Below are 12,387 nucleotides of genomic sequence, written 5' to 3'. Positions count from 1 at the left end.
AAAGTTTGTTCAGCTGGATCAGTGTCTGCTGACTAGAAGTGTTCAGTGCCCTACAAATTTCCCCCATGACCGAAAGTGATTTAGTATCTGCTATTCCATTTTCACTCAGCCAACCTCTGCTTTTTTTCTCCACTAGTGTCATTAACCCCCACCCCCCACTAGGAAAACAGTATCCAGAGTGGCTATCTTGTTTTATACTGAGTAATAACTGAGTCAGCACTGGAACAGCCAAGGTGCACGGCACAGCAATCAGCTCACAGGCAAAGCCAAGCATTAATGACTAGTTTCTTCTTTGCATTCCTGTCCAAGTTTTCACTCACCGCCTCTTTCAGTCAGCCACCACACTCCCTCCCTCTCTGTGTATCACACTCCACCTCACTCTGCCATTCCCCCGCTGTGCACTTCTCAAACAAATTACTCTCTATCGCTATCTCTGCAAGCGTGCCCTGTGGAGTCAGTTGTGTCCGTGTGTGGAAAAGTTGGAGCTGTGCCGTTTTAAAATGAGGAAAGAGAGCAGGTGGATTCGGTGGATCAAGTGGATTGTGATTGTGACAGTTTTGTTCGTGCTGGGCTTCTGCATAGGTAAGCTCGTAAAGCCAACCCTAGCTTTATCTGTATACTGATTGATATTGCCTGCGTGCTTTTCTGTTCCTTTTTAATGAAGTCTCTAATGCTATTGGGGGAACAACAGCATAGCTGTCCTGGTATTAATGAAGAAACCAGAGAGAGTTAATTAAATGACTTAAATAAATACACTGCTTAAAGAGATAAAGCTTTTTTTTTGTTTTGTTTTTGTGAATTTGTCTAAAATGATTAATGTGAACTGTTAAAGTACTTAGTGCCCTTCGTGATGGCACAGTTTGAAGAGCTTGAGTGTCACCATACTGACAGATTTCATGTCTTTGTGCTCACAGCAGGTTAACACTCACTCCATAAACCCAACGAACCTTACAATATAACATTGGCAACCTTTTGTCAAGCACCAATACAACCAGTATAGTCCATCTATAGCCTTCTATTTCCTCTTTAAACTAACAATTTTAAACACATAACAGTGTGTGTGGTAACAATTCGCTTCTTAAGAGAAGTGATGCCGTTACAACTCACTCAATGCTTGTTTGTGCTCTATTTGTCTATGTGTAGGCTGGTTTGCAAAGCCTTCAAACACACAAAACCACACGGATTCCAGCCATTACCTGAAGGATTTTTTGGAGGAAATGAAGGCAGATAAGATCAGAGAACATCTGAGGTAAAAAGTGATCACCAGTATACTAAATCTGTTGTGTAAATCTGTTTTGCAGTGGTCTCTGTTGACTTTTTGACCCCCTCTGCTCCAATGTTTGTAGTCGCACAGCAGTACTAGTCATGGCGCTGACATCCCACTGACTCACCCAAATCTAACATGGTGTGCCAGGTGGTTTGTTGAGACCTCTGAGGACTCCAGCAAAGTGTACTGAAATCATGCTGGTTACTAAATACTTAGTTTTTTATTGTGAAGTCTAGTTTTGATACAAAGAACCTGAAGGTGAACTATAGCAACATGAACTGTTTTAGTTGAGTGAAAACATCTGGGCATGTGCATCATGTTGCGTTCAAGTGAAATCATGTATCAGCCTTGAATGCATGTAATAATTTTCTTTACATTTATTTTTTATGTATTCAGTTCAAGGTGCTATTCTTCACATAACAGTGCCACTGTAACCATCAGCATCCTCTCCACAGGAAATTTACACAACTCCCTCACCTGGCAGGCACAGAGCAGAACCTGAAGTATGCGGAGCAGATCATGAAAGAGTGGCAGATGTTTGGAATAGACTCAGTGGAGATGGTGCCGTATGATGTCCTCTTGTCCTATCCCAATGAGTCACAACCAAATTACATCTCAATTGTTGATCACCTTGGCAATGAGGTACAGTGTGCTGGAAAAATGTGTACTGAAAGTGCATGTTGATGCAACATTGATTCAAAAAGACAGCATGCAAATTGTTGTGCAAGCTTTCTTGTGTCTGGTGCAATATTTCTGTTTTTATAGCATTAGGATGGAAGTCATTGTCATTTCATTTCATAGTCTGTAAAACAACCATTTTCATGTCTTGTGTTCAGATAGTGGAACCACTTTGGATTTATTTGTACTTCACACAGTGGGACACATTTAGTGACACTAATCCATTTCACCACCTCAAGAATAAAAAGGCTCTTGTGATTTTCCCATGCATTTGAACATTCAGACCTCTTACTATTTCTCACTGTATCTGGAGAGGTAACAAAGTTGCTGACTGCATGTAGAAAAGACACACAGTAACATATTACTTCAACCCCCCTCTCCTCTCCTCCCCCACCCTTCTGATAGTCTTCACCACAGAAATGCAAGACTTACTTGTTTGAGTCCAAGGTCCTTTTAAGGTCTCGGTGTGAGATAAACCTCTGTGAGTGTCTGATAATGATACAACACAGAAAAACAGTATTGGTGCACTGTTGTATATCAGCTGGTTTGGATGCATTAAGGAGTTTAAAAGCAATCAGAGCAGCTAAATGTCTGAAGCCTGGAAATTATTTCAGGAAGTCAGATTGAGCTTGTACGACAGAGGTGCTTCACACCATAACAAGCAGGAGTCGTGTGGTCCTGTGCTCTATATACGTAAGGACCCAAAAGCGTCCAGTTTATACTGTCATCCTTTATTTTCTGCTGTTGGTGTATTTGCTTATGGTATACATCAAAGGGAGGCTTCTGCTTCTGTGTTGGTTAACTCTGCTCTTTTTTAGATGCTTTGCAATCTAGTCCAGACAACCATTGTCGTGTGTTTTTACTTTTTGACAAGATCAAAGCTGAGTTCACAGCTGACCAGCTTCTGATGGAAGCGAGGAAAGAGTTTCCTCAGCTGTTCTAATCCAGTTTAGTTCAGCCTCGTCTGTCTTTACTCTCTCAGGTTTTTAACACTTCCTTGGCTGAGCCGGTTCCACAGGGTTATGAAGATATTTCCAACATCGTACCTCCATACAGTGCTTTTTCTGCCAAAGGACAGCCTGAGGTAAACAAACATGTGTACACACGAACAATTATAATATTAAAACAGGCACCCGAGGCCTTTGCTTCTCCTTTGTTTCTCTTCAGGGGGACCTGGTGTATGTCAACTATGGTCGCACAGAAGACTTTTCTCAGTTACAAAGGGAGATGGGCATCAATGTGACAGGGAAGATTGTCATTGTCAGATATGGAAAAATATTCAGAGGCAATAAGGTAAGAAAAGTGTTTTCCTGGTAAATTTCAAAATATGCCAAAAATGTTTAAATTTTCATTCATCTTTAAGCAATTAATGCACTCTATCAGCGTCACATCAGTCATCTGATTATGTGATGACTGGTTGAGAACAAACATGACACTTTTTCTTCAAAATAACCCACAGCTCCCTCTCTGCCTCTCATCCTGTCTGTCTGCCAGGTGAAGAACGCCGTGTTAGCTGGAGCAAAAGGGATCATTATGTTCTCAGACCCAGCAGATTACTGGGCTGATGGAATCCAGGTGGGAATTTTAAAAAGCCACGATGCAGTGACAGTATCTACAAACAACTGCAATTAATTTGTGATTAACCTTTTCTTGAAATCACAGTCTGACCACTGGCACGTCAGGACAAAAATGTAAGAATTAGCATTTTAGAATTTGTTTACTTGCAGCCCTACCCCGATGGCTGGAACTTACCTGGCAGAGGAGTTCAGAGAGGAAATGTTCTCAACCTGAATGGAGCAGGAGACCCGCTTACACCAGGGTACCCTGCTAAAGGTGGGCGCTGCCATGCACTAGAGTCTGTACTCTCATCATGAGCATGGATGTCACAGTAATTTGGGGCTTTTAATGATTTCTTTGAAGCACCTTTAATGACTTTAAAGAAGAAGAATTAGGTATACAAGTTTTAAGTGATCTTGAATTTTTCTCTAATTCACATAGTTACTCAAACTTTCACGTACAGGGTCAGAAGTATTTAATATATTAACTGTTGCGTAAGTTGGACCCTGACTAGAAACTTTTGGTAGCCATCAACAAGTTTCTGCCATATTTATGACTGGATAATTGACCACTCTCTTATCAGAACTGATCAAGTTCAGTTAAATTAGTTGTTTTTCTTGTATGGGCTATGCTTAAAGGCAGAGTCTGTGCCAAGAAATCAACCAATATTGAGCCAGAATTACACCAGAAAGTTGTTGATGGCCACCAAACGCATCTGGTTGAGGAACAACTTGCTAAGAAACATTTAACCAAATATTAGTGGGGATGTATATATACTTTTGACCCTATGTGTATAATTCGAGTTTATGATTAGATTAGATTAGATTAGAAAATCCAAGATATTTTAAAACTTGTGCACATAGTTCTTTTTTTGTTAACAGTTCAAAGAAATCATTCAAAGCCCCAAATTACCATAATATTTATGCCCATGAAGACTATAAGTAAACTTCTGACCACTATTCTACATAGAGTTTACCTAACAACATAGTTTCCTCTCCTGCAGAATACACCTACAGAGTGAGCCCAGAGGATGGAGTAGGACTTCCCAACATCCCTGTGCATCCAATTGGCTTCCACGACGCTTTTCGTCTTCTGAAGTATGAATTTTTTTTTTCCTTTTCAAACACTTGGTAATAATGACCAATTTATTAGAGCATTGTTTTCACTTTCACTTCCATCTGGAGTTTAAGGTAACAAATGATACATTTGACTGGAGGCCCCTGGATGACATTGCTAGTGAATTTGTAAATAATTTTTCATGTTACAGTAACATGGGAGGAGAGATTCCACCCAACAATTGGAAGGGAGCTCTGAACGTCTCCTATAGGATTGGCCCAGGCTTTACAGATGAATTTAAGAGCCAGTAAGTTCTTGTCTAAAGCTTAAATCCTTCACATTTTCATACTAAACCCCTTTCCTCTCCCACTGGCTGTTCTTCCTCTGCCACTTCAGTCCAGTCTCCAGTCTGTTTTTAGTGTTTGTCTCTTCTTTTTGTTGCTCTTGTTCACATTCTGTGACCCAGTGGCATCAAGCCAACTGAAATACAATGGAGGCCTTTGTACCGCCTGTGTGTGAGAGACATAACTAAATGCACACAACAAATCAAATCAGCTGTTCCTAGCAGACCTAAATTTTGAGCTGCAGTTTAAAGTTGTTCATTATAAAACAAACTTAAATAATAGCATTTTGTGTGTGTTGAAATTTATACCCCAGGCATGATCCCCAGGTTTTTGCACCAGTCATTTCCTGCTAAATTATTTTGGTCTGTTTGTGTCTTAATACCTTTGCATGTATCACTCATTCCTCAATCTGCCTCTCTCAGGAAGGTGCGTATGAACATCCACACTAACAACCAGGTAACCAGAATCTACAACGTCATTGGAAAGATTAGAGGAGCTCAGGAGCCAGGTACCAGAAACCCTTCATTCTGCATCACACAATTAGCATTGACGTGCAGACCGCAGCGTGGAAACACAAACAGATTCGATGTCTGCATACAGTACGATATATAGGAATGAAAATACAGCTTGACGTTTGTTTGTCTGTTCAGAGACATTAAAACAGTGACTTAGTGTCTTTTTTATTTAACATCTCTTGCTACATGTGCTGTTGGTGGGTTTGTGTAGACAGGTATGTGATTCTCGGAGGGCACCGCGATGCCTGGGTGTTTGGAGGAATCGATCCCATGTCTGGCGCAGCAGTGGTCCATGAAACTGTCAGGAGTGCTGGCAGGCTGCTAAGTACAGGTATGATTTTCCCAGTGAGTGAATGAAATAATTACTGTATTAATACTCAGGATTCATTGACATCTGTTTGTGTGTGTAGGCTGGAGGCCAAGGAGGACTATAATATTTGCCAGCTGGGATGCAGAGGAGTTTGGACTGCTGGGATCTACAGAATGGGCAGAGGTACCGTATATGCAAATGTACACACACTATATTTAAAACACACAGAATTATCTCACTTCACCCTTCTCGTCAGGATAATGCCAGGCTTCTGCAGGAGAGAGCTGTGGCCTACATCAATGCAGACTCTGCAATAGAGGGTGAGAATGCTTTTCTGTTGAAAAAATGACTTAGTGCCAGGTTGTTTCTGGTTTTATTTGTATGTGTAAATGTCTTTTTAAACTCCAGGTATGTACACTCTGAGGGTTGACTGCACTCCATCACTGCATACTTTGGTGTATGACATCACGAAGCAGGTGGACAGATTTAAACTACCACAGATCTGAGTATATGATGCTTGTCCAAGCATCTTCTTCTGTCGACCCTGAGGTCATCTGTTTTCATGTTTTGGAGCAGATACCCAGTCCAGAAGAAGGAGAAGAGGGAGTATCTCTGTATAAGAGCTGGCATAAGAGGGACAACTGGACAAATGACCGTGATGCACCCAGGTAGAAAGCTACAAAGTTAGACAAAATAGGATAATAAGCATTATAAGCAACAGTAAAAAATGTTGCCATTTGGGCACATTGTGTAAGACGCACTAACCGGCCAGAACAGGTATAGCAAATAAATGCATTTAGGCATGTAGACAACCTTCCAAAGCTTAAGTAACTTTGAATGTGGTGTGTTTGTTGGTGTCAGATGGGCTGGTCTGAGTATTTCAGAAACTGCTGATATACTGGGATTTTCCCACACAGAAAATATGTACTGGGCAGCAGTTCTCTGGGAGAAAGTGCCTTGTTGATTGCAGGGATCAGAGGCGAATGACTGCTTCCAGCTGACAGGAAGGCTACAGTTACTCAGAGCACCATTTTTTACAACCAAGGTATGCACAAGATTCACAATAAATGAATTCTTAATAAAGAAGATGGTCTACGGCAGCAGAAGACCACACCAGATGTGAGTCATGTTAGCTAACAACATGGGGTCACCAAAACTGGACAGTAGAAGATTGGAAGAATGTTTGCTGGTCAGATGAGTCTAAATTTGGCTGTTTGGATGGATGGTAGGGTCAGAAGTTGGTATTAAAAACATGAAATCATGGCTTGATCTGGCCTTTTGTGAACATTTCAGGCTGGTGATGATGTAATTATGTGGGGGACATTATTTTTCGCTTTGGGCTCTTCAGTACCAACAGAGCATCATTTAAACACCACAGTCTACCTGAGTATTGTTTCTGATCATGCTAATAAAAAAAGGGATTCTGACGGTTGATTCCAGAAAGATAACACTCCATGTTAGAAAGCAACTTTTTCTGAAGACAGAAGGTCAAACTGAGTACTTTGCAAAGTGTACCTTATAAAATGTCCAACGAGTGCATATGCATTCTATCTTAAAAGCTATCTATTCAGTCTAGTCTTTTAGTGTTTGTAAGTTAGCTTTAACCTCCTAGGACCACATATGTGGACATCACATTTTTGGTTGTCTAGACCAAAATACTAAATTTTGCAGTACAAGGGCCTGATATCCATTTACGAGGACATTATGCTGCTTCTGTTTTATTAAAATTTAAAACAAATATCCTCATATGTGGCTCTCATTTTTCTTAGAAACAAAAATCAGGTTAAAAAAATCTGCTGATTCTTTGTTTTTACATACATTGGGTCCCAATATGCCCAAATTAAAAAAGAAATGCATGCCATGGAAGAGTTTGGGTCTTAGGAGGTTAAGTTAAATTTTGAATATGAGGCGTCTCACTCATTTTTCATTTATATGGCTCAATCCTGGTGTTTCGTAGGATCAGTAAACTTGGGTCAGGCAGTGATTTCGAGGCCTATTTTATCCGTCTGGGAATTGCTTCAGGCAGAGCTCGATACACCAAGAACACGGTGAGACATGCTGCACTCCCACATTTATCCATATAGTTATTTGTTTTTACCACAATTAAGGTATATGGCTATGTGCTTTTGCTGTATTCATAGTGTAAGCGTTTGTATATCCAGAGTTCTTTATATTTGCATTTTTATTTTCTACTACAATGTAAATCTACTGTGTTTTATTCAAGATCGATGTTATTGAAAGTTTGGCTTTACCAAAGGGTGGAGTATCTTAGTGAGAATAAGAGGTGACTGAAGGGTCTTTATTGTAGAGGTTAAGTAACTGTGAGCAAGCATGGACTCATGGTGAAGTATTTTATGTGTCTATTCAGAAAACAGAGCGCTACAGTAGCTATCCAGTCTATCACAGTGTGTATGAAACCTTCGAGATCGTGGAGAAGTTCTACGACCCCTCGTTTAAGAGGCTTCAGGCGGTGGCCCAGGTGAGAGGTGCACTCATCTTCCTGTTGGCTGACTCCCAGCTGCTCCCTCTGGATGTTAATGAGTATGCAGATTCACTGAGGAAATATGCACAGAGCATAGCACAGCTGGCCCAGAAGAACTTAGTGGAAATGGAGACGTATAAGGTGTCATTTGGTGAGTTATGGTCACTGTTAATACAATAATGTCATGACCGAAAGATTGCAGAAGTGCTGTCACAGTATATGTGGTGCACACTTTTTAATTTTATCTATTTTCTCTAGATTCCCTCTTTTCTGCAGTCGAGAACTTCACTGTTGCAGCCAGGGATTTCCACGAGCGCCTTCAGACTCTCAACAAAGCGGAGTACGAATTGTGTTTAACGTGTTAAAAGTTTCAGGCGTCTTAAACAAAAGCTTCACTATACTTATGTTTCTACTGTATACATTCCTTGAAATGTGTCTTGAGACTTGACATGTAGTGAAATTCAGATGGAGGTGTAATAGTATTTTTTTGTATGTGCAGTCCTCTTCAGCTACGAATCATGAATGATCAGCTTATGTACTTGGAGAGAGCCTTTATAGACCCTCTGGGCTTACCTGGCAGACCTTTCTACAGGTTAGTTTCTCACAAACACACAAAAAACATTTTTCTATTTTTTTTGCATTGTTTTACAGCTACACCTCAGTATACTGCCCATTAGTTAGCAGCATGGACTGAGTTAGCATTATTATGAGCAGTAAGATTGATCTAGATTAATTCATTTTTTTTACATTTCACAAATTTTGCAAAACATGTCTGTAGCGTTGTATTATTCTTTGAGAATACCTGGGCAGGTGGAGGCAATGCTCTGGAGAGGAGAGGAATGATGGGGAAGATTTAAGCATGTAGTGAAAGAGGACATGCAGTGAGGTGGTGTGACAGATGAGGATACTAGAGATGGAGGCAGAAGGAGGCAGATGATCTGCTGTTGTCACCCCTAAAGGGAGCAGCCAAAAGAAGATTTCTTAAAACTAATACATCACAAAGCAGTAGTCTATGCAGTAGCAACGTTTTTAAATTGCAGCTTCTCAAGATTGAGCAGCCTTGTTAGTGTTGTCACCACCTTACTGTGGCTGCTTAGAACAGAATGATTTATTTCTTTGGTTTACATTTACAAGGCATAACATGTGAAACTACGAAGCATTAAATTGAGAAAACAGCTATTATGAGAAAAGTGTAACAGTCATTGCATCTCATTGGGCTTTCTGGGATGTCCACTTCACCCTCTATTTCTGTGAATTTAAACATAGTGCAGCTCAGTTCTATGGTTTACCGATCCAGTCTCAAAGTACACTTTGGGATGGGCTCCTATGTCATATGAGTCACCAATAAAACACTTGTGCTACTGGGTACCTCACAAGACAGATAATCTTTAAAACTGCTTCGTCTGTGGTCCTTGTCACTGAATATATTCTGTATCTATGCTGTACATTAGAAAATTTTACTCTTTTCTAAATGTGATATTTTAAACCCAAGACTAGCCAAGTTTACCTTGGTTTAGTCATCCTATGTGTGCATTTAACAGTAAAAAGAAAATGCTAAATGGCACAAATACTGTGTAGTAGTTTCTAGATTTTTTAGAAGTATTTATAAATTCTGTCATGTGATGTTTTCGTGCAGACAGCTGTCACTCTTTTTATAAACATTCATAATTATATTTTAATAATTACACGATAACTACAGTGTCCTTCAGACTCTTGGCTCCTGAAACAAATTTTAAATATTATTTTGATCCTTTTAAACTGTATGCATGACTGCTTCTCAGATTTATACATTTGAAAACACAGCTGACTGTGAGAGGCAGTAGATGTCAAGACTCTTGTCCTCTTTACTTGTTCCCACTCTTGAACTTCTTTTTTTCAAAAATAGCACACATGTATTTCTCTTGAAATACCAGTGAGTGCATTCCCCTAACGATACACTTCCATTTAATTCATCTGTTCTATTTTCAGGCATGTGATTTTTGCTCCCAGCAGCCACAATAAATATGCAGGGGAGTCTTTCCCTGGGATCTATGATGCTTTATTTGACATTCAGAACTCAGCTGACCCAGCAAAGGCCTGGGAGGAAGTCAAGTGTCAGATCAGCATAGCAGCTTTCACTGTCCACGCTGCTGCCATGACCCTCACACCGCCTGCATGAAGACAATATAAAAATGTGTAATTAATTTGACAATTATAAGATCTCCAGTTCAACACACATGGGAATCCATGTTTATCTGGATGTTTTCCAGAACACCTAGACCTGCAGAACAATGTGAAATGCTTCATCAAAGCTTGAGAAATCTTTGTACTTTTTCAGGTTTCTGTTTTATGATGTGGCTCCACAAATAAATCTGTTTTTTTTATGTTTTGTAATAATATTTGTGATTACAAGTCCACTCAACTCTTCACATGTGGGCACAAAGATCACTGATTTTAGTTATGCACGCAGATTTTTTTGACAAATTTACTCAAATGAAAGGTACACAGCAAAGTTTATTGCATGATAAAATGATCTCATGTTGTGGAAACACTGTCAAACATTTATCCTATGTTTAAAACGCTGAGCTGTCAAAGTTATGACATACAAGGGATGACATTACGAGGCAATGAAGCCCAGACATTCGAACAACAGTTGTAAAAAAAAAAAAAAAGCTTAAGTGACAATCAGGAAAAGTTACAGTGTAAAGGCAAAAATATGACAATAATTTCACAAATAATAATATAAAATATAATCCATACAGTTAGGGTGAATAAATCTGATACTGTGTTAACTGGAAACAACATTGGTGTTCTTACACTCATAAATATCTTTTGTGACTTCTTTGTGTGATTTTTGTATAAGGACACCTAAAGAGAATGCACAGAAATAACACATGAATTCCATATTGTGGAGGCTGACAACAACACATACTCATTAGAGAAAAATGTCTTGATGCATGCTCAATCATCCAGGTAAGGAAATCCGGTGGGAGAAACATTTTGAGTCACTTATCCAAGTGACTTGATAAGTGACTTATCAAGTCACTTGGATAAGTTTCGAGTCACTTATCCAAGTGACTTGAAATGTTTCTGCCACTGAAAACGCTAAATCCAGATGAACAGAATCAATCTTTTTGGGATTAGAGAAAAATATCAAAGAGATAACTTAAGACTAAAATTGATTCATCCATGTGGCTAGATAAATAAGCTGCCTAACCACAGTTATATCCCTTAAGCCTTGATTAAAGCTACAGTACATTGCCAGTGTTAGTGCAAGGTTTGAGGTTTCATCTGTTTACTTTTAATAAAAGGTCTGACATTAAACATTTGATTTAAAAGGAAGTCAAGTGAAAGAAATTAGATTTGCCACAGTGACACTACTGAAGGGAAGGATAGACACACAGGCGACAAAAGACTAAACAGGGGAACAAGCTGGAAGTGAGCTCTGAGTGTCCTATGTGTGATTGGTGTCCTCCTGTTCCTGATTCTGTGGCAGGGAGGGCAGGTCCAGACGGGCCCATGTGATTGGTTCAGCCTTCTTAAGAGACACCTCCATCTTAGAAGCCAACAGGTTCACCGCACTGTTTTTTTACCTCCACAGCCTGATAGGATCAAGAAAAGGGATGGCGTTTTAGATTTTTAATTCTATTTTATATCGTTACTACCACTGGAGGGCGCCAAATGTGTAACTTTCCAAAAACATGTGCTGCTATATTAATATTAATCATTTAACAATAGTCAAAGTAAAATCAACAGTGATCATGCAATACAGCTTAATATTAAAGCACAAACAAAGTTTATAATGAAACACAAGGTGGTCACTTACCCCCCATAAAATGATCTTCTGTTCAAACTCTTTATCTCCTTCAAACATTACATGAATGTTCACCTGGGACAATCAGAGAATTACTTATTACCAACATTAGTCATAATTAGAGATATGATGGGGTGTATATGTGAGAGGTAGAACATGTCTTTGTGGTTTCTACCGTGGTGCTGTTGGCCTCGACATAACTGAGCTCTGGCAAGGAGTTCTTTGCATAGATGGAGATGATAACTTGACTGCCGGTCTGGTGCCAGTCAAATCTACACGGCATCACCGTCGTCCCCTGGAGATAGAGAGAGTCAGAGAAAGACAAGATGATGATCATCAGGAAACTATAACATTTGTTAACTTGAAAAATTTGCATTTCCTGCGA

At 39.6% G+C, this 12,387-nt stretch overlaps 1 protein-coding gene across 1 annotated transcript; it reads left to right on the top strand.

Moving 5' to 3' along the window:
* The first annotated feature begins 395 nt into the window (after positions 1–395).
* naalad2 (N-acetylated alpha-linked acidic dipeptidase 2) lies at positions 396–10,582 on the top strand. The gene is made up of 20 exons (XM_005720707.1): positions 396–582; positions 1,144–1,249; positions 1,723–1,909; positions 2,928–3,029; positions 3,113–3,238; positions 3,440–3,520; positions 3,673–3,778; positions 4,506–4,599; positions 4,770–4,865; positions 5,325–5,410; positions 5,629–5,748; positions 5,828–5,910; positions 5,984–6,047; positions 6,136–6,203; positions 6,304–6,395; positions 7,685–7,775; positions 8,096–8,360; positions 8,468–8,549; positions 8,709–8,801; positions 10,178–10,582. Exons 1-20 carry the CDS (start codon positions 501–503, stop codon positions 10,365–10,367), a joined length of 2,214 nt encoding a protein of 737 aa, XP_005720764.1. The 5' UTR covers positions 396–500; the 3' UTR covers positions 10,368–10,582.
* The last annotated feature ends 1,805 nt before the right edge of the window (positions 10,583–12,387 follow it).

This window comes from Pundamilia nyererei, unplaced genomic scaffold, assembly GCF_000239375.1.
Source record: "Pundamilia nyererei isolate P.nyererei 1_Seehausen unplaced genomic scaffold, PunNye1.0 scaffold00003, whole genome shotgun sequence".
Lineage (NCBI taxonomy): Eukaryota > Metazoa > Chordata > Actinopteri > Cichliformes > Cichlidae > Pundamilia > Pundamilia nyererei.
The sequence above is the reverse complement of the archived record's forward strand: the minus strand, read 5'-3'. Positions and strand labels throughout refer to the sequence as shown.

What these genes read in the sequence shown, in the direction of transcription:
- naalad2 (XM_005720707.1), top strand. Translation starts at nt 501, where the DNA reads ATGAGGAAAGAGAGCAGGTGGATTCGGTGGATCAAGTGGATTGTGATT. An exon ending in TGCAGACTCTGCAATAGAGG is followed by an intron (nt 6,048 to 6,135) that starts GTGAGAATGCTT and finishes TTTAAACTCCAG; the next exon opens with GTATGTACACTCTGAGGGTT. An exon ending in TGTATGACATCACGAAGCAG is followed by an intron (nt 6,204 to 6,303) that starts GTGGACAGATTT and finishes GTTTTGGAGCAG; the next exon opens with ATACCCAGTCCAGAAGAAGG.